The sequence below is a fragment of the Schistocerca serialis genome, chromosome 1 (assembly GCF_023864345.2).
Source record: "Schistocerca serialis cubense isolate TAMUIC-IGC-003099 chromosome 1, iqSchSeri2.2, whole genome shotgun sequence".
Lineage (NCBI taxonomy): Eukaryota > Metazoa > Arthropoda > Insecta > Orthoptera > Acrididae > Schistocerca > Schistocerca serialis.
In genome coordinates, this window is record NC_064638.1 from 1,198,085,195 (window position 1) to 1,198,110,613 (window position 25,419).

The 25,419-nt window shown below is 41.8% G+C and overlaps 1 protein-coding gene across 2 annotated transcripts in view; it reads left to right on the forward strand.

The window, feature by feature from the left end:
- Window positions 1-25,419, forward strand: part of LOC126418927 (rab GTPase-binding effector protein 1) — a 200,376-nt gene that overhangs the window by 132,295 nt on the left and 42,662 nt on the right. For both annotated transcript variants that reach the window (XM_050085958.1, XM_050085966.1), the window contains exons 8-10: window positions 15,300-15,425; window positions 18,198-18,418; window positions 22,574-22,719. In XM_050085958.1, the coding sequence (XP_049941915.1) occupies window positions 15,300-15,425; window positions 18,198-18,418; window positions 22,574-22,719 (493 nt within the window). The remainder of the gene's footprint in view (window positions 1-15,299; window positions 15,426-18,197; window positions 18,419-22,573; window positions 22,720-25,419) is intronic.

Consider the following 25,419-nt stretch of genomic DNA (forward strand, 5'->3'; position numbering starts at 1 on the left):
CCGTATGAGCTTGTGATATCAGAGAGCTGCTTCTTTCTTCTCTAAATGTCTCTCTAATTTTCCTATAAGTAGCCTCTGTCTTTCCCATAGTTACCCATGCTTCTACAGCCTTGTGTTTGTCCTCTAGCCATAACTGCTTAGCCATTTTGCACTTCACCTTAAATCTTGCTTTTTAGACACCTGTACTGCCTTTTGCCAGTTTCATTTACCGGAATTTTTATATTTTCTCCTTTCATCAGTTAAATTCAATACCTCTTATGTTATAAAAGACTTTTTACTAGCCCTAATCTTTTTATCTGTTTTATCTTCTACTGCCTTCACAATCTCACCTCTCAAATTCATAATTTATTGTATCCCTTTCTCCTGCTTCAGTCAATCATTGCCTAATGCTCTCTTTGAAGCTCAGAACCACCTACGTTTCTTTCAAATTATTAGGTCCCATTCTTTTAATTTCCTACCTTTTTCAAATTCTTCACTTTTACTCTGTTTAGGGATGTGGAATAAATTAGATATACAATAACAGAAGAGAAGCAGATTTTATAAACTAAATCTATATGCTGTATTAACAAGATACTATCATTATGGTGCTTCAATTTGATGTGATTTGTGGAGGGAGATGAAAACAACAGTGGTCTTGCCCTCACAGAAACTGAGTTTATTTTGAGGTCTCACTCCCTGTGTTTCTTGTAAAGCCAAGTGGTACCCTGAAAAAGTAGTAAGAGACCCTAATTAGTTCCTTGTTAGACAAGATTCCTTTGGGAGTTAATGACCCGAATATTCTGTCTTTTGCTCTCCAACGCTTTGCATTGGAAGATTAAGTGTGGTTTGGTTTCATCCTCCTCACTGCATAGCCTAAACTTATGGGCCTCTTATCATGTGTAGATGTTTCTTAAAGTTCCCATGGCTATTTGTAAGTCCTACCATAAGTTTAATCTGTCTCTTGTACAACTACATGATTACAGAACTTCTCTTGAAACATGACTTCAGCATCATTAGCTTGCATGTGTTTGGTTTTGGATCATATGCCAATATTCTATGTGCAACCTCCTGATCCAGTTACATAGTTTTGATTTTATCATCATCTTAATGATGGTTAGAACAGGTTCCAGTCCATTAAATGGAGTCACACCACCTATCTTGGCCATCCAGCTAGTCATTGTCACCAATTCCTGAGTGGCCAGAGACCCACAGCGGGTTTACACTGTTCCTTTCCTCTAATCTCACAAGGGCATCATGACCTTTTCCAACAATCTTTGATCTCATTGCAGGGGCTGATAGAGATTTCACAAGTGCTTGGCTCTGAACAATTGTATATGTTATGACTCTTGTACCACCTATGCAAATCCTCCTCCACACGCACTCTGAAAGTGGATATTGCTGCCTGGAATGCTGTGGCCAGCTTACCTTGAGAGATTGCTCTCTGTAGTCTAAGCTGTACCCCGTATAGCCCAACTCCAATGCCATTTGTCTGTTTCAGACTCTCCTGAACTGTGCCATTGTTAATTCTTCCACTGCTCCCTTCTTTCAGTTGTTACATTGAAAGATTCATTGAAGCAACTGGAAGTTATTGTATGGACAGCTAGTATTTCCCTGGCCATCCGTACATTTATCACACTCATTACATCGGTGTGAGATTCTGGATATCTTAAAGGTATCAGTTATTTCCAGTTTTTAACCTCTCTGCCCCTGCCAGTGCTTCCATTGTAACTAAAAGGTGTAATGGGGAAATGTCCAGCATAGTCTCCATCCCAGCTGCTAATTCCACTCATTATGGGTAAGGAGGCCAAGCTACTACTTTACCAAGCTCCTTCTGTTCAACTTCATTCCATCATACTGTAGGCTCATAAATTATCACAAGTCTTATTACAGTGGTGTATATCAGTACATAATCTTGGGGTTTCGACCCCAAGAATACCTTTTGCCTTGGAACACACATTCTTCATGTGAAGTGTCCGTAATAATTTTGCATTTGAGGTTACACTTAGATACCTCACTACCACCTCTACTGGAAGAGTTTCATTGAGAAATTTGGAGATTTTAGTACATGTGCTGGATATATACAACAACAGTTTTGTTGGGACTGACACCTATATCCTGTTTTCTGCACCAGTTTTGCACAGTGTTCAGAGCACAGTGTACCATTGTTCTAATAAATTTGCCCAGTATTACTATGACTAAATGGCCTATGTATCCTTTGCAAAAGCAGCATCTAGTATTTCACCCCTCAGTGAGTTCATTCATCACTAGGTTCCAAAGTAGCGGGAACAAAAAACCCATCCTTGTGGAAACCTTATGGTGATGTTGATCACCGGTGGCTTCTACCTTTCTTCTACATACCAGCAATATTAGAAAAAGGATAGATGGCTACTCACCATAAGACGACCCATTGAGTTGACTGTTACATAACACAATTTTTTGGCCAAAGCGTTCTTCAGAGACACACACACACACACACACACACACACACACACACACACAGACACCTCATGAAGGCCACTACCAAAGGCAGCTCCAGCTGGAATGTGACTATCACGTGAATAGCAATCTGGGATGGGGCAGGAAAGGAGGAGGGATAGCAGTTTACAGATGGAGGGAGAGAAGAGTGCTGTCTGACTGAATGTTTAAGGGTAGATCGCGGCCCAATGAGGCTGCAAGATGCAGTGTTGGGAGGTGTGGTGTGTGGGGAAAAATGAGAAGTAGAGAAGGAGAGGACCAGGGAAGGGGAAAGATGGGTGGGTGCATTGGGCGGCACACAATGATTGTTGGGGACATGAAAGGACCGGAAGTGATAAGGCAAAGGGGGGTGGAAACTATTGGGTGGAAGGTGTGAGGATAGTAGGTTACCATAGGTAGGGGCCAGGATAATTTTGCAAGTGGAAAGTTTTGTGAAGCAGCCATTGAAACCAAGCGTGTTATATTTAGCTGCATGTTGTTGAACAGGGTGATCTACTTCACTCGTATCCTCAGTTTGTTGGTGACTGTTCATCCTGGTGGACAGTTGATTGGTAGCCATACCAAAATAAAAAGCTGTGCTATGTTTGCAGCAGAGCTGCTATACGATGTGACTGCTTTCACAGGTGGCTCTGGCCTGTGATGGTGTAAGATAAGCCTGTGACAGGACCGAAATAGGAAGTGCTGGGTGAGTGGATTGGACAGGTCTTCCTCCTGGGTCTTCCACATGCGTATGATCCCTGTGGCAAAGGGTTGCGATTGGGAGTGCTGTAAGGATGGACTAGGATGTTGCGGAGATTGCGTGGGTGACAGAACATCTCTTTAGGAGGGGTGGGATCTTGACTTGGCTGTCCCTCATATTTCAGGGCATGAGGATATTTAATCAAAGCCCTGATGAAGGATGTGGTTCATCGGCTCCAAGGTAGTGTTAGGTGATGAAGGGGGCACTCTTTCTTAGCTGGTTCTTGGGGGTGATAGAAGGATTTAGAGTGAGTGGTTAAATGGCATGGGAAAACTGTTTGCGAACTAGTCCAGGGGTTAGTGCCTGTCTGTGAAGGCCTTGGTGAGACTTCCAGCATAGTGGGAAAGAGAGTACTTGTCACTTAACATACGCTGTCCCTGGGTTGCCAGGCTCTAAGGGAGGAATTTTTTGGTGTGAAGGCCTGGCAGCTGCCAAAATGCGAGCACTGTTGGTGGTTGATGGCGTTAATGTGGGCAGAGGTGTGGATGGAACCATCAGAGAGGAGAAGGTCAATGCCAAGAAAGTTGGCACACTGGTTTGAGGAGGACTAGGTGAAGCTGATGGGAGAGAAGGTGTTGAGGTTGTGGAGGAATGAAGGTAGGGTGTGTTGGCCCTGAGTCCAGATCATGAAGGAACCATAATTGAATCTGAACCAGACCAGGGGCTTATGGAGGCTAAGAAGGTTTCCTCTAGATGGTCCATAAACAAGTTGGGTGCCATGTGGATGCTCGTTGCTGTGCTGCTGATTTGTTTGTATACCTTCTTATCAAAGGAGTAGTAGTTATGTGCTAGGTTAAAGTTATTTAGTTGTATAAGGAATAAGATAGTGGCTTTGAAGTCTTAAGAACATTGGGAGAGGTAGTGTTACATTGCGGAAAACCGTGGGCGTGAGGGATGTTGGTGTATAGGAAAGTGGTGTCAACAGTGACCAGTAGGCAACCAGGAGGTAAAGGGGTGTGTTTGTTGGAGAGTCACTGAAGGAAATCATTGGTTTCTTTGACGTGAGAGTCTGGATTATGGGCAGTTGGTTGGAGTTGTTGGTCATTGAGGGCTGAAATACTTTTCGTTGGGTGTGCAATGATCAATAGGAATAATTATAATTATTGGCAGGAAGAAATTAGGGAATAAGATCCTGCAACAAAGCATCTTTCCTGTTAATTTTACTAAGTTATGTTGAGTCATGTAAGCGCAAGTAGTATGTAGCACCATATGGAAAAGCTGGCCCTTGTAGACTTTAGCTTTACTACAACGTGCAGGAGACAGAATGAAATTTTCACTCTGCAGCGGAGTGTGCGCTGATATAAAACTTCCTGGCAGATTAAAACTGTGTGCCAGACCGAGACTCAATCTTGGGATCTTTGCCTTTTGCGGGCAAGTGCTCTACCATCTGTGCTATTCAAGCACAACTCACACCCCGTCCTCACAGCTTTACTTCCGCCAGTACCTTGTATCTTACCTTCCAAACTTCACAGAAGCTCTCTTTCGGAACTTTCATAACTAGCAAAAGATACATTGGTGCGGTATTTAAGTTTCAAAAAGGTTTCCTTCGAATCAAGTACGTTAGTAAGGCAAACGAGAAGTCAATAAGATCATGCTTTCTAAATAAAACTTGAAATTAAAAAAAATGAAAGAAATCAGTCAAATATTTTATGAAATGATTTGTGTAAAAGAAATAAGTAGATCTGAGAAACGTTCTATGTGCCTTTGAATGATGCTCGAAATCACAAACAGAAAATGAGGTGCACCAAATGTTTCCCTAATATATTTTGTTTCATACTTTTAGACAAATCATTACACGAAAGTTAGACATCCTTTTCAAAAATTTTGTAAGCTTTACTTTACAGCCGATTTAGAGTAATTGAAACGCTTGGCCTTAACGTTGACTGCTGATGAATTACGCTCACAACATCAAACATATGTAAAATTTCATGGTTCATTGTAATCATTAGAAATTAAATGTGTGTGATGTACTGGGATAGGTGTGAAGATCAAGTTCTTTGGCAAGACCTTAAAAATATACTTATTGATGCAGTGTAAAAGTATACATGAAACATAAAATACTGAATTGTAACTGAGCCAGTAAAAATATAAGGATGTCCCAGAATCGAACCCCAGATGTTTTCCTAACACTCATGAACTGTACACGCTACCCATACACCACAACTAGCTTTCATTCATTTGCATCAATCTGTATACTTGTGATGGTATTTTGCGTAGTTAGTCATGTGGTAGTCATTCCTCCGCATTTATTGGCTGTTAAAAGTTCTTGATCATGTAATAAGACATTCGTATTTAATTTATTGATGAGATAGTCGAATGCTCCTCTGCTCATTCACGTCTATTCGAAGAATTTGTCTGGTAATCTTTGTAGTTGATGATAATTATGAAATTCTCCATGGAGATTCATCCCTTTGTAAATTTCGTGCACAGCATTCCTTTTCGCTTTCTTTTCTTAAATCAACCTAATTCTGTAGCCTACTCTCCAGCTGCAGTATTCTACATATTAGGGACGCCGTTTTATAGAAACAGCTGGTTGGCTCTAAGCAGGCATCTGGTAGCGCGACATGGTTGCTCACACGCAGGACACCCGAGCTTTTCACCCAATGCTGCTGCTTGTCACGTATCCAGAATTCGCTCGCTTCTGTCGCTCACGTAGGACATGGCTTAAGACTGTGAGGCTGGTCAATCTGCCCTCCTTTCTTCCAAAGACATTAGAAAAACTGGTTAATGTACACGTTAGGGAAGAGAGGTTAACTGAGGTTCCTCGGCATGTAAACCAACACACACGCCAACCAGGCAAATCACATGAATAACTTGATTGACTTCTTTCTTTCTCCTTTTTTTTTTTTGGGGGGGGGGGGGGTATGGGACTAACAATGAGGTTATCAGTCCTGCGATTCAAAAGTTACCCATGTAAGATAAAGGTATCTGAAGGTATCTGCTAAAAGTGGGCAGATCCTGTCAGAGGGGTCAAACTATAAAGCTAGGAAGCTAAAAACAAACACAATAGAAGCCATAAAAGGGTAGGCCAAATCTAAAAATTGGGTAAACAGAGGGGAGGGGTAAAGGAGGGGTCTTTGAAAGGGGGAGTGGTCAAGAGTTCCAGGCCAGAAACATGAAGAGAGGCTCCAACACAGCCACCCTGCCCCTACTCCAGGAGTAGAGCAAAACCTTATAACTGAAAACAAAAACCACTTTCATATAGGAAATTGAGGACCAGTCCAACTATCTGTGAATCATCTGCTAACATTAAAGACAAGGAACCTGGAAGGCTATACTTAGTGTGAAGGGCGAAAATAAGGGGACATTCCACCAACTTACGGTCTACCGTCTGTCTGACTCCACAGCCACAATGGGGGGAGAGGGGGCATCGTTAGGCAAGAGAAAACAATTGGTAAGCCTAGTATGACCAATACGTAGGCAGTGGACTCCTTCCAAGAGGAATGGAAGGAAGAGCGTCAAACTGCAGTAGTCTGCTTGATTGTGTGGAGTTTATTACTGAGAGCAGTAGTGCATCAGATGTAAATTTACTTTTGGGCAAAGAGAGATTTGATGTGTATCTGCATAGCTGCACCTGGAATTGTGAAAGGGAATGGGGAGCAAGTATCTGCCTCTCTAGCCAAATGGTCAGCCTGTTTATTCCCTGGGATGCCCATGACTTGGGAGCCAGAGAAAAACAAATGAGCGGTTGGCACGGCCATGGGTAGAGAGGAGGTCATGGATAGCAGAGACCAAAAGGTCACAAGAGTAGCATCAATCTACAGCCTACAGCCTGCAGGCTGCTCATTGAGTTGATACATATTAAAACACTGTGGAGGGAGGCCTGAGTAACAAAATGGAGGCCCTTGTTAATGGATAGCAGCTCTGCTGTGAACACACTACATGATCACGGCAGTAAATGGTGTTCCATGCCAGTAGGAGACATAAAAGCAAATCCCATGTTATCTATCATTTTAGAACATGGTAGCATCCTGCAACTCTTCAAGGATGGTATGAACAAGATGCCAGAATATCATAGGGCCGACAGAGAACTTAGGACCCTGGAACAGGTTGGTTCTAATCCATGGTATAGGTGGGAGGGAATACACAGGGCACATTCCAGCGAATGGAGATGGAGATCCCGACAGGGGGAGAGAGATGCATTCCAATCGGCAATCCCACTGGAGGGCGGGTCTCAGGAGTGAGACGTCCCTCGATTGTAAAGAGGGCAGGGTACATTGGATTTCAGGGAATCGCCAAATGGCGACTGCATAAGACATCTGGAGGTGGCTCCGTCATATTTGTAGAGGGAGGAACCCCATTTCCACAAGGAGGCTGTGGACAGGATTAGTGAAAAAGACACAGATAGCCAGACGCACCTAGTAAAAATGAGAGGGTGAAGTGGTTTCATAGTGAAGGAGCTGCTGAGACAAAAACCTAACAACCATGATCTAGTCTGGGCATAACCAGAGCATGATAAAGATGGAGAAGAATGGCATTGTCTGCACCTCAAGATGTGGGGGCAACGAGGCAGACAGCATTAAGCTTCTGCATGCAGGTAGTCTTCATGTGGTGAATATGGGACAGCCACATAAGCTTTTTATCAAAAATAAGGCCCACGAAATGGGACTGTGCTACAAAATCGAGGCCCTGGTTGCCTAAATAAAGTAGTGGATCAGGGTGTACTGTGGACCAATGCCAAAAATGCATAGCCTGAATTTTGGAGAGAGAAAACTGGAAGCCATGGGAGACGGCCCATCAGATGGTGCCTTAGAGGTGGTGTCAGCAAATGCTACCGAGTGGGAGCTGCATCAGATGCAAAAATTGATACATAACAATGGTGGGGCAACCAGAGGCCCAACAGACGTTACAAGCCCATTGATGGTGACAAGGAAGAGTGTGACACTTAACACAGAACGCTGTAGGATACCATTCTCATGGATCTGAGGGGTGCTGAGTGAAATACCAACTCTAATCTGGAACAGCTAGTGGAATAGAAACTCGCGGATAAAAATATGATGTGGGCCACAAAAGCCCCAGTCATAAAGGGTAACTAAATGTAATGGCATCAGGTCGTGTCATATGCCTTATATAGGTCTAAGAAGACTTCGACAAGGTGTCTGCAATTAGAAAAAGCCTGTCAGATTGCTATTTCCAATCTGAGTACATGGTCAGTTATAGATCATTCTTCCCAGAAGCCACTCTGGTATGGGGACGGAAGGCTCTGAGGTTCAAGTGCCCAAGATAACTGGAATCTAACCATCATCTTGAGCAATTTACGAAGTACATTGGTCAGGCTAATCAGTCGGTAGCTGTCGAGAAACGTTGGGTTCTTCCCGGGCTTATGTACAAGGATAACTATGCTGTCTTGCCATTGCTAGGAGAAGATATCCATGGGCCAAATGTGGTTGAAGACCCAGAGTAGATGTTGCCTCTGGGTAACATCGAAATGTTGAATCATCTGGATTGTGTATGGAATCCAGGCCTGGGGCCTTATCTGAAGAGGAAAGAGCCTGCAAGAATTCCCGTTCAGTGAAGGATTCATTATATTCTTCAACTTGATGGAGGTTGAAACAGAGGGGAGTTTCTTCAACTCATCATCTCTGCCAGAGAAAGGTATCAGAATATGAAGACGATGCCGATGCTGTCACAAAGTGTGCCATGAAGTGTTCTGCAAGGACCGATCGGTTAGTACACGGAGCACCCTGATGGATAAAACCCCGGGCGGTTGATTATTGCTGGTGGCCCAGAAGAGGTACAGATCTTGGATCACGCCTGAGATGAAGAGGCAAATGCCTCTAGCTAGGAAACAGCGTTCCCATCATTCCTTTATAACCTGCTTTATAAGACAGTGAGCCTTAGCATGGAGGCACTTAAAAGCAGTAAGGTTGGTTTGTGAAGGGTGTTATTTAAATCATTGCTGTGCCCATAGGTGGTCCTGGATAGCAACTACTACATCCTTGGTCCATCACAGTCTCCACTGTCACCAAGTTCATCATGGGGTGACCAATGTAGTGAATCCATGAGAGTATGAGAGGAGATCATGAGATCAACAGCAAAAAAAAAGGTGCCGTAAGCAACACTGTAGTTGAGGAAACACAAATTTGAAGTCTGCAATAAGTTGGTCAATTAGAAGACCACTACCTGTCAAAGTGGCACTCACTCGCAAGGGGTGGTGTGCATTGAAATCCTCTTGGAGGAGGTATGTGGCTGGGAGTTTTTGTATTAAGATAGCCTGTTCAACATGACTAAGTGGCCTACCTGGATAGATGTAGACATTGCAAATGGTGACTGCTGGGGTCATTCACACGTGTACTGCTATTGCTTTTGGGTTGGTACGTATGGAGATCCAGTCACTAATGACATTGGTGGTAAACCAAGGTGCAGATTGCACCAGATGCTATCTTGGGTCTGGTACAGTTCTGACAGAACACTCAGTAGCAACAAAATTAGGAGAGTAGTCATCACAGAAGTGTATTTTTGAATAGCAAGATAGAACACAGAATAAGAGGAAACAAGTTGTATTTCCAGTAGGTGACAGTAATATCTGTTGCAATTCCACTGGATTATCGTGTGGTTGGAGTCCAGGTTAGACATAAAGGAGCCCAAGTGGTAGTCACTGATGAGGATGCGGTGATAACCATAAAAACTGGGTCTGATTTGGAGTCAGAAGAAGGGTGACGAAGTCCCCCAGGATGCCAGTGAAGCCTCATCCTTGGACTTGCGCTGCTACTTCTTCTCCATCGGAGGGATGGAGGAGGTGTTATCATTAAGGGAACAGGTGGCAGTGATGTCTGGATTGAATAGACCGCGAGCAGTTTTGGGCCTCTCAGAGCATAGGTCCCTTGTCCAACACAAATGTGCAGGTTCCTTATCTTGAGGTCGCTGGGGCGGGGCGTTCAGAGACGGGGCTCTGTCCCTAGCACGAGCCAGAGAAGAGGATTTCTCCTCTGTCTGAGGAGGAGGAGGAGGAGGAGGAAGAGCAGTTGCTTGAGGGGAAGAGATAGGAGCCATTGGCAGAGGGGGGGGGGGGGCAGTGGGGGTAAGGAGGAAGTGGGAGGAAGGGAAGATGTAACTGGGGCAAAGGTAGGTGAAAGATTCAGAGGGAAGTTTGTCAAACTTCTTCGAGGCCTCAACATTGCTGAGATGGTGAAAGATTTTTATTTTTCCACTCCCTGTGTATTCACTGGACACAGGCTGGGAAGCCAGGATCAAGAACTGAGGCAGAACTATTCCTAGGAAGAGATGCATCTGCAGAAGAGTGGCCAGAGAGTGTAACACATTTCATGAGACAAATGTCCACCCTGGTACCACCCACTCTGATCAGTGACTCATTGCCCAGAGTTCCAATGCCCCATTCTAGGCTTTCACGAGGCATTCACAGCGTAGGTACTAACAGTGTGATCCCTGTGGTGTGGCCCAGATGGCTACATAACAGCCCTACACAAGGACTGGCTACCAAGCTGGTGATCAAGCAGAGAGACAGAAGGGCTGAAGGGCTATGGCGATGGGTGGGTGGGGGGGGGGGGGGGGGTCGGGGGAGCGAGGGAAGGTGGAAGAGGGAGAGGAGGAGGAGGAGGACGAGGACGAGGAGGAGGGGGGGAAACCCACATCAAAGATGCTAGGGAGGGAGTTCTTCCCCATCTGGATCATAATTCAGTTTTAAAATTTAGAGATGGAAGTCAAACCGCCAATGGGGACCAAAAAAGAAAAGTTGAAAAGGAGGAGGAAAAGCACACAAACCAAAACCACAAGACGAAACAGTCAGGAGGATAGCCGGTCTGATATAAAGATAAACACCAATAGAGGGAAAGGAAGGGGAAAATGAAAAGGAATAAGGACAGGGAGGCAGAAAGAAGAGGAAGGTAAAGCAGTCCAGAAAAGAATCAAGACTCCAATAGCTCGGGGACCTGTGCGAGCCCCACATGTACCCACAAAAGAATTGCAGGCGCCCTGGAGGCTGAACATTTCACAAACTTGTTATGAAGGCGGAAAAAGCTCGACACTTTCAGGAATTTCCCCCTCCACCTTCCTGGATATCAAGTGAGCTTTTAGCAGTAAGACGTTCAAATCCATGGTTAGTGCTGCAGAAATGCATGGCATTGAGATCACCATATAAAAGTGGATTAAGATCATGCTAAGTAGAACAAATCAAACAGTGGAAACTCCAGATTGTAATATCACAATATTAGGAAGTAGATAGATTTCCATTGCTACTCACCATATAAAAATGACTGATGAGTTGCAGACAGGCACAGTGTAAAGATTGTCACACAATATAGCTTTCGGCGTAAGCCTTCTTCAGCAAAGGAAAAATACACACACACAAGCAAGCACTTCACACATGACTGCTACCACCTGCAGCTCCACCAGAATGCGACTGTTGTGTGAATAACAATCTGGACTGGGGTGGAAAATGGGGAGGGATAGCAGGGGATAGCAGTGGAGAGAGACAAGAGTGCTGTCTGGTCGGGCATGCAGGGACTAGATGGTAGCCTGATGAAACTGCCAGGAACTGTGTCGGGAGGTGGGGTGTGGTAGGAAAGGCAGGGAACAGAAAAGGAGGGGAGGGGGGAAGGGCAATCGAAAGGCGGCTGCATTGTCACAGAGCAAACACAATTAGGATGAGGGGATGAGAATTGAGAGGATGTTACAGGACAGAGGGGGGCAGGAACTGTTGGGTGGAGAGTTTGGGGACAGTAGGTTACTGTAGGTTGAGGACAAGAGAAAAGTAGATCACCTTGTGGCACAAAATGGAGCTGAACGCGACATGCTTGATTTCAATGGCTGCTTTACAATGCAGGCCATTTGGAACCTCCCGCTTTTCTGGATTGCACAAATGGGTTTTCCTTGTAACACACTCTGTGCTGCTGAAATAATCCCAACCTCAACCTACATTAACCTACTGTCACCATGCCTTCCCCCCAACAGTTTCTGCCCCTTCTGTCCAATCACAACCTTCTTCTTCATGTCCCCCACCCTCACTGTGTGTCCCCCTCTGCCAATGCACACATCCATCCTTTCCCCCTTCCACCCCCTCTTTGTACCCATTCCCCATTTTTCCCCCACACCCCACCTCCCGATGTTGCATATAGCCATCTTGTCAGCCTGCGATCTAGTCACTGCATGCCCCACCAGGCAACTCTATTCTCTCTCCCCACATACACCGCTATTCCTCCCCCTTCTCCATCCAACTCCAGACTACTACTCATGTGAAATTCCATTCCAGTTGCAGCTCCCGGTGATGTTTTCTTTGCTGAAGAAGGCTTTAGCTGAAAGCTATAATGTGCAACAGTCTCTTCATTGTGCCTCCCTGTAAAGTCAGTGGGTCACCTTTACAGTGAATAGCAAGTATCATTTTCTAATATTGCTGGTATTCCCACCTCGAGTTTCCCCTGTATGATTTAATGTAATGCCTTTTCTTCCATCCCACAACTCTGTGTTGTTTTCCTTTGTTCCCATTCTCTAACAAATTCTTTTTCTTAGTGTCCATTCTCTCTCTTCCTTCCTATGTTTTTCTGTTGCCTTCCAAACTGCACATGCTCTTGACTTCCGAGCCCCACTGTATCATTATGAAAAGGATAGCAGAGATGCTGAGTCGCAGACAGGCACAACAAAAAGACTAGTAAACATATAAGCTTTCAGCCAAAAGGCCTTCTTCTGAAATAGCCAACATACATACAGCTGCATTTGCATGAAAGAGTGTGTGTGTGTGTGTGTGTGTGTGTGTGTGTGTGTGTGTGTTTTGGCTATTTCAGAAGAAAGCCTTCTGGCTGAAAGCTTACAAGTTTATTAGCCTTTTGGTGTGCCTGTCGATGACTCAGCATCTCCGCTATATGAGGAGTAGCAATCTGTCATTGTGCAAAACTGGATTTTTCACTTTTTGAAGTGACAGTTTAAACTGTTGAAATTGGTAAGGTGAACCAATTAAAGGTTTCCAACTTTTTATTGTTGTTGTAAATAAAATTTCTGGTCAGATATAAGAGATGGCCTTAAGGCCCTAATCTGATCAGGCTAAATTATCAGTAAATAAATAATTTTTAAATGAACGCATTGATAGAGTCTAGATAATCAGACAATTTGTAGGAGGAGTGGCTAATAGGAAATATTTCCAATTTTTTCATGTTTGGAGCTTTCAGTTGCTAAGTGCTAACGAATGCAGGTGAAGGCAGTAGCCATCTGTGAGAACTGTAAAAACTGAGGCTTTCCCATAGATGTTTACAAAGGTTATTAGTTGGAATAGGCGTGCACTGCTGTTATGCTCAACCCACTTAAACTATCAGGGGTCAGCTTGCTGACGCAACTGAAGTGAGCCCTACAGATGGCTAGAGGTCTGTGCGGATAAGAAAAGTGCAATCCGCAAGGTTCTAATCCGCAACCGCATCTGCAGCAATTAATCCGCATCCGCAAGTTCCTTATCTGCATCCGCATATATTTAAGTTTTGAATGAGTAATTAATAGTAATAGACAGTAGTACTTAGAATTATCGTATGTAATGACATAGTTATTGTTAGGGTGCCATTTCTGCGGCAACTTAACTACTTTTTATATATACTAAGATTGTATCTGTTCATTCGGACATGTTCGAAAGAACAGATACCATCGGTGACCATGCAGCTCGTTAGAATGAAATTACAATGAAATGAATACCCTTAGTTGCTTACAGGCGTTGACACACGCCAACAGGGACAGATAAAAATGTGAGCCCCGACCGGGAGTCGAACCCGGGATCTCCTGCTTACATGGCAAACGCTCTATCCATCTGATGGTAGACAGTGAGCAGGTTTGCCACCCAGAGAGCACTTCACAGGCCACACAAAAGACACGGTCGCGGAAACGGATTAGGCGGAGGTCTCTTGGGTACAGCTACGTCGGTCGTAGGCAGGGGCTGAGGACAACAGACATCCGCTCTACCCGGGACCTGCAAGATTCCAAGGATGTCAACAGACTTGAAGTTTTCAACTAACATTGCAACATACGTACTGGGCAGATGCCTTGCTCATTATCCGCAGATGACCCGCGGATATCCGCACCGGTCACGATTTTATCCGCCAAGTAACAAATACCGCGGATATATCTGCGGATATCCGCATCCGCGCAGACCTCTACAGATGGCCCTGGCAGTCCAGATAGCATTGTTGAATAGCAGCATTTTGTCCCTGGCTGTTGCATTTATTCAGAATGAAAGAAAAATTTGATATCAACAAATTTTGTTATGGTATATGTATTAGTTTACCAGTCACTGCAACAGATAACCTAGGATTCGGCATGTGAGCCATGCCCTGGTTCGTATGCCATAGTGTTCAGCCTGGCTGCACACATCCTACACCACCACACCACACCACACTACCTGAGTGGGAAGGGGGAGGGGGGGAGGGGGAGACAGCGAATGCAGTGTATTTAGATGGCACACAGTTGCTCTGCATATGACTTTGTTTTGTATTACTAAACAACATAGATCACAAATGAAGCAGATTTTCAGTATTATTTAATTAATTTTGGTGCACTGAAGAGAGAGTACAATTTTTGTCTCGTACAAACTGTTTGCATATCGTCAGGTGTAGACAATTTGACAGATTTTCACACTCAGATTGTGAATTAATTTTGATTTATTTAGTTTTGTAATTGAAAAAGAGTTCTTTAACACACAGATGTTCATCAGAATTTTGTAACACTTTTCAACCGTTTTATGGAGATACAGGAACTCTACCTTAGAAGAGTGATGTAGACACCTTGTCCTTAAAATGGGAATGACATTGCAGATAAATCAGTTACATTTGTACCTGCACAGGGCACTTTCATTGAAATGGCAAATGGTCTCGAAAACAGATATAAGATTGGCAGTGGCCTCAGAATCTATCCTTGTAATTCTTTCAAGGCAAAAATGAATTCTTCAAACCTTGCACATTATTTAATGCCAGTGAACTTAGGGAACTGGATAATGTAAGTATCTACTTATGAGATGCTGGCCTTGTAAGTGGAACATAAATAATAGATGATGTCATCAACCATCTACTTTTAAGGTTATTTATGAATTCTACTTTGTAATTATAAAATGCAGTAATTATATGTTGACTTACAAAGAATATATTTAACAAATTATCTAACTTTTCTTATTTCATTAAAGAGACAAATAAAATGAACAGCTCTATGTCATCTCTGCTGAGTTTAAATGAGTCCCACTGCAGCTTAACCAAACAGAGCCCAGATTCACATTCTCCAGCACATGATGAACTGACGAAATCTATTACAGGTAAACCTTCTTGTAATTTGTTAGCATGCTGAGTTTTCTGAATAGTTGCAAAATCTCATGGCTGGCAGTTTGCTTTATGTCTACTAATTTTACACACTAAGTCACATAATAGCTTTAATGGGCACATTGGTTAATTTTGTTGCTGTTGAATGTCCAAGTTAAAGAATAGAGAAGAGGCCTTCTTTTGTTTGTAGAGAGGGGGAAAAGTATTCAAGAATTAGTCAGCAATCAAATGACAGTGGGGGTAAAATGTATACTTTTCTGGCACTCGTGTGAAAGATGTCAGGTTTGCTTTTAGTCTCCATATTGTTTTAGATTTCTGTAGATCCAGTGACTTGATATTGTTGTTAACAAAGAACAATATGAAATGAAATTATGGTTTGTGGACAGTTGCTCTGTAGCTAAAAGTGTGAAATTCAACGGAATTACAGTTAAACAAGGGAACACTTGTGTTAATATCTGTGGGAAACACTACAGTCAATACAAAGACTTTTTTATTTATTACCACAAGGCAAATGAATGACAGTGCTTCTCATTGAATGTCATTTTTGTTTGAATTTTGTTAGCCTACCTTGGTGAATTAGGAGGGAGCTGCTTTCATGATGTGGTGTAGCTTCCACCACTTACAGTGATAGGTAACTGCATGCTATGTCTTACCACCACCCACAGCAGAATACTTTTAAGCTGACTGGCCAAATTGATGACAATGACAATATAAAGACTGAATTGCAGGAGCTACACCACTTTTAGAATCAACCATTGGAGGGAGGGAGGGGGGGGGGGGGGGAATAAAAGAAAAACAGTAAAATTGTATCCATCAAAAATAAAAGTGAGGAAATTTCTGTGGACCAGTTTACATATTTAAGGAGAAAAAGGAGACTACACACCAAACAACAAAGTGTTGAATCTTTGACAGGTGCACACAGAATACAGAGAAAACTTTGCTAGCTTTCAGAAAATAAACGCTTTGTACTTTGGAATAAATCGTGGTTTTGTGTGTGTGTGTGTGCGTGCGTGCGTGCGTGCGTGTGTGTGTGTGTGTGTGTGTGTGTAGTTTCGTTGTTTGGAGCTCAACAAAGGAGTTATTGTGAAAGCTAGCAAGTCCCCCCCTTTCTCCCCCACCTTTCTCCCCCACCTTTCTCCCCCCCTCCCTCATTCCTACGTGCCTCTTGATGACTCAGCACTGTGGTGAGCAATCTCCTTTACTCCTAAAGTAAGAACAGAAGTGACAGGTAAGTAAGTTAAATGCTTCTCTTCTACCATGTGGGGAGTACTTTTTGCCAACTGGCCATTAACCTTTTTTATTGCAGTAGCAAAAGAGTTAGAAACATACAGATCCCACTATATTGTCAGTATAGTGCACTTGCTAGGACTTTGATCAGCCATGAGTGCAATGTAGTTAAGATCAGTGAAACATTTGCCATGTACATCTCGCACAACAAAACAAATCTTTGTAGGCAGAGCTTTTAAATGAATGCACTAAATAGACTGTTTAAGGAAATCCATGTTAACTAGGCAGCCACTTAACATTCAAAAGAAAGATACAAGAGGCAATAGGGTGGTTAAGCCATCTGTCCACATGAAAAATTGTCTTGGCTCCCCTAACATGCGCAGCTGTAAACACTTCTGCAGAAGGCACACATGACAATGACTGGTCAGAGCTGCCACTGGACACTGTGGAACAACATCCATCACAAAAGCAGATTCCTCCTGTTTGGTTGATGTGTGTCACTAAAATTACAATCGGCAAAGAACCTCAGTTCCTCTCCTCCCCACTTCAAAAACCAATCATATGTCAGATATTCTTACTGCTTACTTTGTAATATTATAGAGGCACGACCATTCAAGTTAAAATTCTCCAGTAATATTACATACCCGTATGCAAGCTTTTGCCAAAGAGACCAAAATGTTGGTTGACTTTTTACAGTAAGTTGTTGTCTACAACCCAGAAGTTATTTCTGCAAATAACGGAGGTCTAGTTATCATGAAACTGATTTTTATTTCGAATGCTATCAGAATATGTAAAAAGATTTCTTCGTGTGGTTGGTCCAACTTAAAAAATCATGTTTGTTTCCATGTCCTGCAGTTGTCTTCAAAGAACAGATTCTTTTTGTGCATTAACTCTTAGAAAGTCATTATTTGTGCAGGATTCTTGTTTGAGAGCATTGCAGAAAATATTATAATTTAATTCTGGCAGTGATGTTGTCCTTCACATTTGCAGCCAATCTATGCAGTGTTTAAGCAGACAGTTCATGTAAAGTATTAAATTTTCTGCCCAATTGAAATCGCATCTAGGCTCACACCAGCATAAACAGTGTGACACTAAATAATATGATCATGATGCCCTCTGTGCTGGCTTTATTAGTACATATGGTAGTCAGTGAAATGAAGAATGGAAAAATGAACCAGATTTTGAAAGCCATTCAAAGAAGCAGCAACATATAGATCAAATTTATGCTGTCATGTTTGCTGATTGAAATTCACCTTGCAGGCCCACACAAAACTGCATGTCCTCTCTTCTTTCCAGTATTAACTTTAAACATTTATCTTCTTTCTGTTATTACCCACAAACTTTTTTTTTTTTTTTTTTAGTTAGGAGCTTTTTCTCCGACACAGAAAATTCTATTTGTTTCACTGTTTACTATCCTTGTTTTTATGGGCTTTAGAATGGGTGAGTACAGTCTTCTTTCCTTTTGTTCGTATAAGAAACTTACTTGCATAACCATCCTGTTCAATTTATTTCTTATATACTATTAAACCAAATGCTTTCAGATGCTCAATCTGAAGAAAAACCAAAACATACCTGTGATATGTGTGCTAATTATGAAGCACAATTAGTGCGATCTCAACAAGAAGCAAGGGAATTGGAGAAGAAAGTTGCTGTTCATGAACGTTCTTTACAGCGCTACCGAGAAGACCTTTCTAAGGAGTCTGAATTCAGAAAAGAAATGGAAGAAAAGTGGAATGAAAAGAAAGAAGAACATAAAACACAAGTATGTATCGTCGGAAAGTTCAGTATTATTTAATTTTTCTTCTTGCGGCACTTACTAGTCCATCAAAACTCTTCACAGTACAGTATTATTAAGAAGTATTCTCCTTCTGCATGCTTTTTATGTAGTTGTATCTCATTTAATTTTGGCTTAATGGAAATTAAATATAGATGAATTCAACTAACAACAGGGCATTGTAGAAAGAAATATTGTCTCTAAAGGAGGCAAGAAAATAAGTACTGCTGATACAGGTATAAAAGTATACAGAACTATCACAGTTTCAGGAACGAAAAGTTCTATCCTTGGGGAGGATAGTGATTGGTTGGGGAGGTTTAAAAGAAAGAGCAGGCCACGTGTACCCCAAGATCAGAGTTGGATGTTGTGAGATTGTGGGAGACAAAAATATATTGTTACTTTTGTGAATTTCACAGAAGTGTGGACCATCTGGAGAAAAGTACCTCAAGCGGCACAAAACGTATCTATTGTGTGCAGAGCCCTGAGGCCCCTCGATAAATGGAGTAACAGCAGCATCACACCATCCAACATTACACAGTATGGGAAATAGTCTCTCTTGGGTAAGGTGGTGAGGGGGATGTTGTCATATCTGTAGTATGTATCTTTAAAGTTGCAATCTGCAATGGAGATATTGCACGGTTGGTACTTGAGCTGTGAACTCCCTCTTTATGCTGTACATTAACCTGTCTGTCATGCATGGAACGTTGGGACTTGGGGCAATGGATGCTATTCTAGGAAGCTGAAAGGTCTGCTCCATGCTGGGTACCAAAATGTTATGGCTCATGAATACAGTAGGTTTACCTACAGAGTGAGCACAGTGTATTGGGTGTGTCACCAACATCAGATCAGGTTTGTCAAGTGACTTCGGTATAACATGATTTGTTCACATTTTATCGTAAGATTAAAGCTTTAATATTATTTATATTTGTTCTTTTTTTACACATTTACGTATTAGTAACAGCAATGCTGATTAGTTATTGCTGATAGGTTGGTAATCAAAACATGTCAGAGGAGGATAAGTTAGTTTTCAGTTTAGTTACCCAAATGTCTAATCATAGTATTACTAGTAAAAGGCGCATAGTTTATGTGAAATGTTTGTGCTAAAGTACAGACATACATTTATGAGACAGATGTAGTACTGGAAAGTCATTGGTGCAAAATAAATATTGGCCAGAGTAGCAGTAATAGCGCACCGAATAGATGAGTTGATAAGTTGAGGATAGGCACAGAAGAAGATTGATAAATTTGCTGGCTTTAAAACAGTGACCTCCTTCAGAGTTAACTACAAAATTCAAGTAGACCTTCATGGATACATTGTCACAGCTAGCTACAGTGTGTCAGCACTTTAATTGTGATGGGTTTTGAAGCGTGAAGTGGGTGGGGGAAGAAAGAAGGCAGAGAACAGGAGAGAAGTTGGGGAAGGGTGACCAGCTGCTTAGAGGGGAAGACAATGGGCATATGGAATAGAAATGTATAGGATTGAACAATGTGCTGCAATGACAATTCCCATCATTGTAACTCAGGGAAGCTGGTATTGGGGGTAGGATCCAGATGCCATTTTTGTGAAACAGCTAATGTAATTAACAGTGGTTGCTCTGTAATATGTTTCACCATTGGGCAGTCAGTTCCATTCTTGACCAAAGTTTGGTGGGTGGTCATTCAATTGGATTGACAGCCGGTTGGTGGCGATGACCACACAAAATGTAGTGCAGAAGTTAAAGTGTAAATGGTGTTTGCTGTAACTGGGATAGGATTAGTCTTTTGGAACTGGATTAGAATGTGCTGGGTGGGTGCTTAAGACAGCTCTAGCACCTCCATTGGAAGTGAGCATTAACAATGTAAGGCAAGATCTTTACAAGCAAGATTGTCATGGGTCTTGCCTAGACAAACATGCTTTATTCTGTTAAAAGTTCTGTACTGTGGGGTGAAGTTCAAAAAGGGCTTGGGACTGGTCTAACACTGTGTTGCAGGAAGTGACAAGGACTTGGCCCAGTGTAGCTCATGTGCCTTGTGTCATTGACTGGTGTGGCAAATTCTGGATCATCTGGAGGGGATTACCCATGATCCTGTCAATACCAGTGTGTGTACCAGGTGGCAAAGGAAGACATTGGCAGGCTACCATCTTAAAACAGTAGTGGCTAGTGAAGCAGCTTAACTTTGCCAAGACTACAACAACAGCTCTTTGTTGTCGCCTGTTCTTCCGCAAGGCTCCTGCTGAACAAAACTGTTTCACGTAATATTCTTCTCGCATTATTTCATCTCATTAATTCATTAATTAGGGGATTGTAATATATTCCTAGAGTCGTAATTTAAAGCTGGTTCTTGAAACTTCGTTAATGGACTTTCTCGGGCTAGTTTATGTAAATCTTCAAGAATCTGTCCGTTCAGTTTCTTCAGCATCTCTGTGACACCTTCTCATGGGTCAAGCAAATCTGTGACCATTCATACCACCCTTCTCTGTATACGTAAAATATTCCCTGTTAGTCCTATTTGGCATAGGTCTCACACACTTGAGCAGTATTCCAGAATGGGTTGCACAAGTGATTTGTAAGCAGCCTCCTTTGTAGACTTATAGCATTTTCCCAGTATTCTACCAGTAAATTGAAGTCTACCATCTGCGTTACCCATACACTTGGGGGTTCCACAAAGTCCTGTTTGTGTCATGTTGTTCATTCACCAACTAAATTCCTTCAGAAACATGTAGCAATTTCAGCTTACATATTTGGCTGCCATCTGCTTTGGACCACAGGGAAGTTCCATCTATGACAGCCTGGTTGCTGTTTACTTGCTATTTTCCAGCTGTCTCTTTGATTCAGTTGTTACACCTGTTACAGTTGTTCTCCCTGGAGCAGCATTTCTGGAGTGCAAATGGTAAGGCTAGGGCTTCGAAGAAGGAAGCCATGCAATGTGCTAACTAACAAGTAGTGGTTAGCTTCCACGAGGACCTTTTCTTAACTTTACGGTTTGCCTTTCTTTTCATTAAATGCATTTTTTATATGAATTGTACACAGAGGCTACACCAGTGCATAGAATTGATCAAATATACAAATACAGTCAGTCCCCACCCAATCAAATAACTTCACTCTGACCTTGACGCCATGTTGTTACAGCACAGAATTGCTACAATGCTTTTGAGTGGGCTGCCACACAAGGGATGGCCTCCAGTTGGTATATTTCAAGAGGAACTGCATGTCACTAGTCACTACAGATGAGATAGCCATGGATTGTTAGGCTGTATGGAAGAGACTTCTTGGTATGGAATGGGTGGCAGCTGTTGAAATGAATGTCCATATCAAACCTACCAACCACCAGCAATATCTCCACTTCGACAGCTGCCACCGGTCCCGTACCAACAAGTCTCTTGCATACAGCCTGGGCACCCATGGATGTTGCATGTTAGTGATGAGCAGTGCCTCTCTCAATATGCCAAGGTTCTCACTGAGACCTTCACAGACCGTAATTACCCTCTTACTTTCTATATACAGGTAACGTGCCAAGTACTTTTGTTAGGTACTCATTGTTTTCACCATTGACATATGAAAGATTTTAAACTGTCATTGGTAGCACTTGAGTGTGCTGTTGAAACTTTATCTTGTAGAAACCATAGAAATAATGGTAGAATGTATTCATTCAGTTAAAAAATATTAAGAAGTTAACAGAACTTTGAGTGTGTGTTGTAGAATTCAGATAGACAGGTAGTATAGCAAGCAACATTTTAGTCTGTACTTGGAGGAGTGTTGGAGACAACATTGTGATTTTTTCCTAAGGCTTTAGTGTAATGATGTGTATACAAAATTAATAATACACATAAAAGTAGATGTACCTTGTGTGAGCTTTACAAGGTCTCTATGTTCAATGAAATATTCTGTTTCCGAGTGGGAAGCAGTAGTTGATAATGCTGTGGGCATTGAATGTTGGGATTAGTGCAATAAAATCTTTGCATTGGTAGTATGTAATGAAATTCAAATTGTAACTCAGTAATTGTATTAAGAATGGAGTGTAGTCAGAATCATGATAGCAGCCTAATTCTTAAAAACTGGCTGCATAGTAGTTATAATTTTCTCCAATGTTGTTTAAACTTAATATTTTTAAGTGTTCCCACAGAATGTTTAGTGATTATTTTAATATTGCTTTTGATTACAGGTGGCAGAATTGAAATCAATGATGGAATCATCTGAAGCTGCTCTTAATGATCTAAACAAAGTTTATACAGAAACAATTGCTGCAATTTCGGACCAGCTGGCACGGCTGACAAAGGACAGAGAGAAAGCTCAAAATGAACTTGAAAGGTTTGAATCCTACATTGTCATTTCCTTTTCTTTTACTGGAAACTGTAGAATAACTTATTTTATAGAAAGCGTACAATGTGATTACCACACTGTAGAAGTACTAGAGAGGAGGCAGTCAGGAACAAGAAGTATGTATTTTGATGTCCCTCAGGAATACATTTAGACCTATTCCTGTTGATATGTTATATAAATGATTTTCGGAATTCTATAGATAATAAGCATCTGATCACTGTATATCCCAAGGACACTTCTGGTGTCAATTAAACAGATAGAAAAACTAGACTTATTGAAGAGGTTCAAAACTTTTTGGAAAAGGTGACAGCTCCCTTTGAGACAACTTAAAATTTAACACAGATAAACCAAATATTATTCACCTTGAACAAAGTGCCCCAAATAGATAAAATGTTGTGAATGATGATATTCTGTCAAGAGCCTACCTGGGATTAAGTTCTCGCTCGTATATGTAGATATAGACTTTCATGGAAGTAGCAGGTTGCTCATGTCTGCTAAAAAATAACATCTGGTCTATGTATGTTACCATTATCAGGAAAGCTTAATTGTGAAATCCCAAGGACTATGTATTTTGGATTATTATATGCTTTCTGGGCTTATGGAATAGAACTGTGGTGGTGGGACCTGCCAAACTAATGTGAAATTGTGAGTGCGGGTCATGAATTGTGCTTGGATAGCTCAGTTGGCAGAACACTCACTTGCGAAAGGCAAAGATTCCAAGCTTGAGTCCAGTCTGGCACACAGTTCTAATCTTCCAGGAAGTTCCAGGTCAATACCTACTACGCTGCATAGTGGAAAGTCATTCTGGAATATGAAAAGGGTTTTCATTATGCAGAACAACGCCTGTAGAATCATAACAATAGATATAGTGAAACAGGAACAACTTGTAAAAGTATGATAGTTTTAACCATGAACACATAGGAACCCCTTTCATGATGGAAATATATTGGATCTAATGGCAAAAAATAGACCTGACCTCTTTGAGGATGTCCACATCAAAGCTTATATTGGTGAGCATGAAGTGATTGTGGCAACAATGATTACCAAAGTATAGAGGACAACTAAATCAAGCAGAAAGATATACATGTTCAGTAAACTAGATAAAAAAATTAGTAGTGTCATATCTCAATGAGGAACTAGAAACTTTCAGCAAAGCACAGGAGCATGCAGAGCAACTCTGGCTCAAGTTTAAAAGAATAGTTGACCATGCACTGGATAGATATATACTGAGTAGAACAGTTCATAATGAGAGGGAACCTCCAGGGAATACAATCACTGTAAAGATACTTCTAAAGAAACGGAGATTACTGTGTAATAGGTGCAAAACAAAGTGTAGGGCTATAGAGAGAGAAATGCTGAATGAAACACATTTGGCTGTCAAGAGAGCAATGCATGATGTATTCTATGACTACCATAGCAGAATATTGTCAAGTGATCTTTCACAGAACCCAAAGAAATTCTGGTCATGTGAAAGGCCATTCAAGGGACCAAAGTTAGTATCCAGTCCGTAGCGAATGAGACAGGAACTGAAATTGATAGTAGTAAAACAAAAGCCGAAATGCTTAACTGAGTTTTCAAATGTCTCTTTACAAGGGGAAACCCAGGAGAATTGCACCAATTTAATCCTCATACCACTGAAAAATTGAATGAAGTAAGTATTAGGTCAGTGGTGTTGGGAATCAGCTGAAATTGTTAAAATTTAACAATTTCCAGGGCCCAATGGAATGCCTATCAGATTATACATTGAATATGTGGCTGATTTAGCCCCTCTTCTTACTGTAATCTATCCTATATCCCTTGAACAAAAAACCATGCCCAGTTCTTGGAAAAAGGCGCAGGTCACACCGTCTACAAGAAGGGTAGTAGAAGTGATACACAACTACCACCCAGTATCCTTGAAATTGTTTAATTGTAGTGTGTTAAAGCATATTCTGAGCTCAGACATAATGAGACATACTTGAACAGAATGACCACCTCAGTGCCAAATAGCATGGATTTTGAAAAAATTGATGATTTGAAACCCAACTCTCACTTTTCTCACATGACATCAAGGCGGCCAGGTAGGCGAAGTATTTCTTGATTTCCGAAAAGCATTTAACTCAGTAGCACTCATACGCTTATTGTCAAAGTATGATCATGTGTGGTGCAAGTGGAATTTGTGACTGGATGGAGGACTTTTTGAGAGGGGGGACACAGTGTGTTATCTTGGATGTAGAGTTATCGTCAGATGTACAAGTAACTTTGGTTGTGCCCCAGGGAGGTGTGTTGGGACCATTGTTATTCATGTTGTATGTGAATGACCTTGCAGTCAATACTAATAGTAAAATCAGGCTTTTTGCAGATCATACTTCTATAATGAAGTACTATCTGAAAGAAGCTGCATAAATTTGTCAGTAAGATTTCAATGTGGTGCTGAGATTGGCAACCTGTTTTAAAATTCAGAAATGTAAAATTGGCACTTCACAATACGAAAAAATGTAGTATCCTATGATTATATCTTAGTCACTATTGGAATTGGCCAACTCATAAAATACCTGAGTTAACACTTTGTAGCGATATGAAAAGGAATGATTACAAAAGTTCATTCATGGATAAAGCAGGTGGTTGACTTTGGCTTATTGGTAGGATACTGGGGAAGTGCAACCCTTCTACAAAAGAGATTGCTTACAAATCATTCATGCAGCCTGT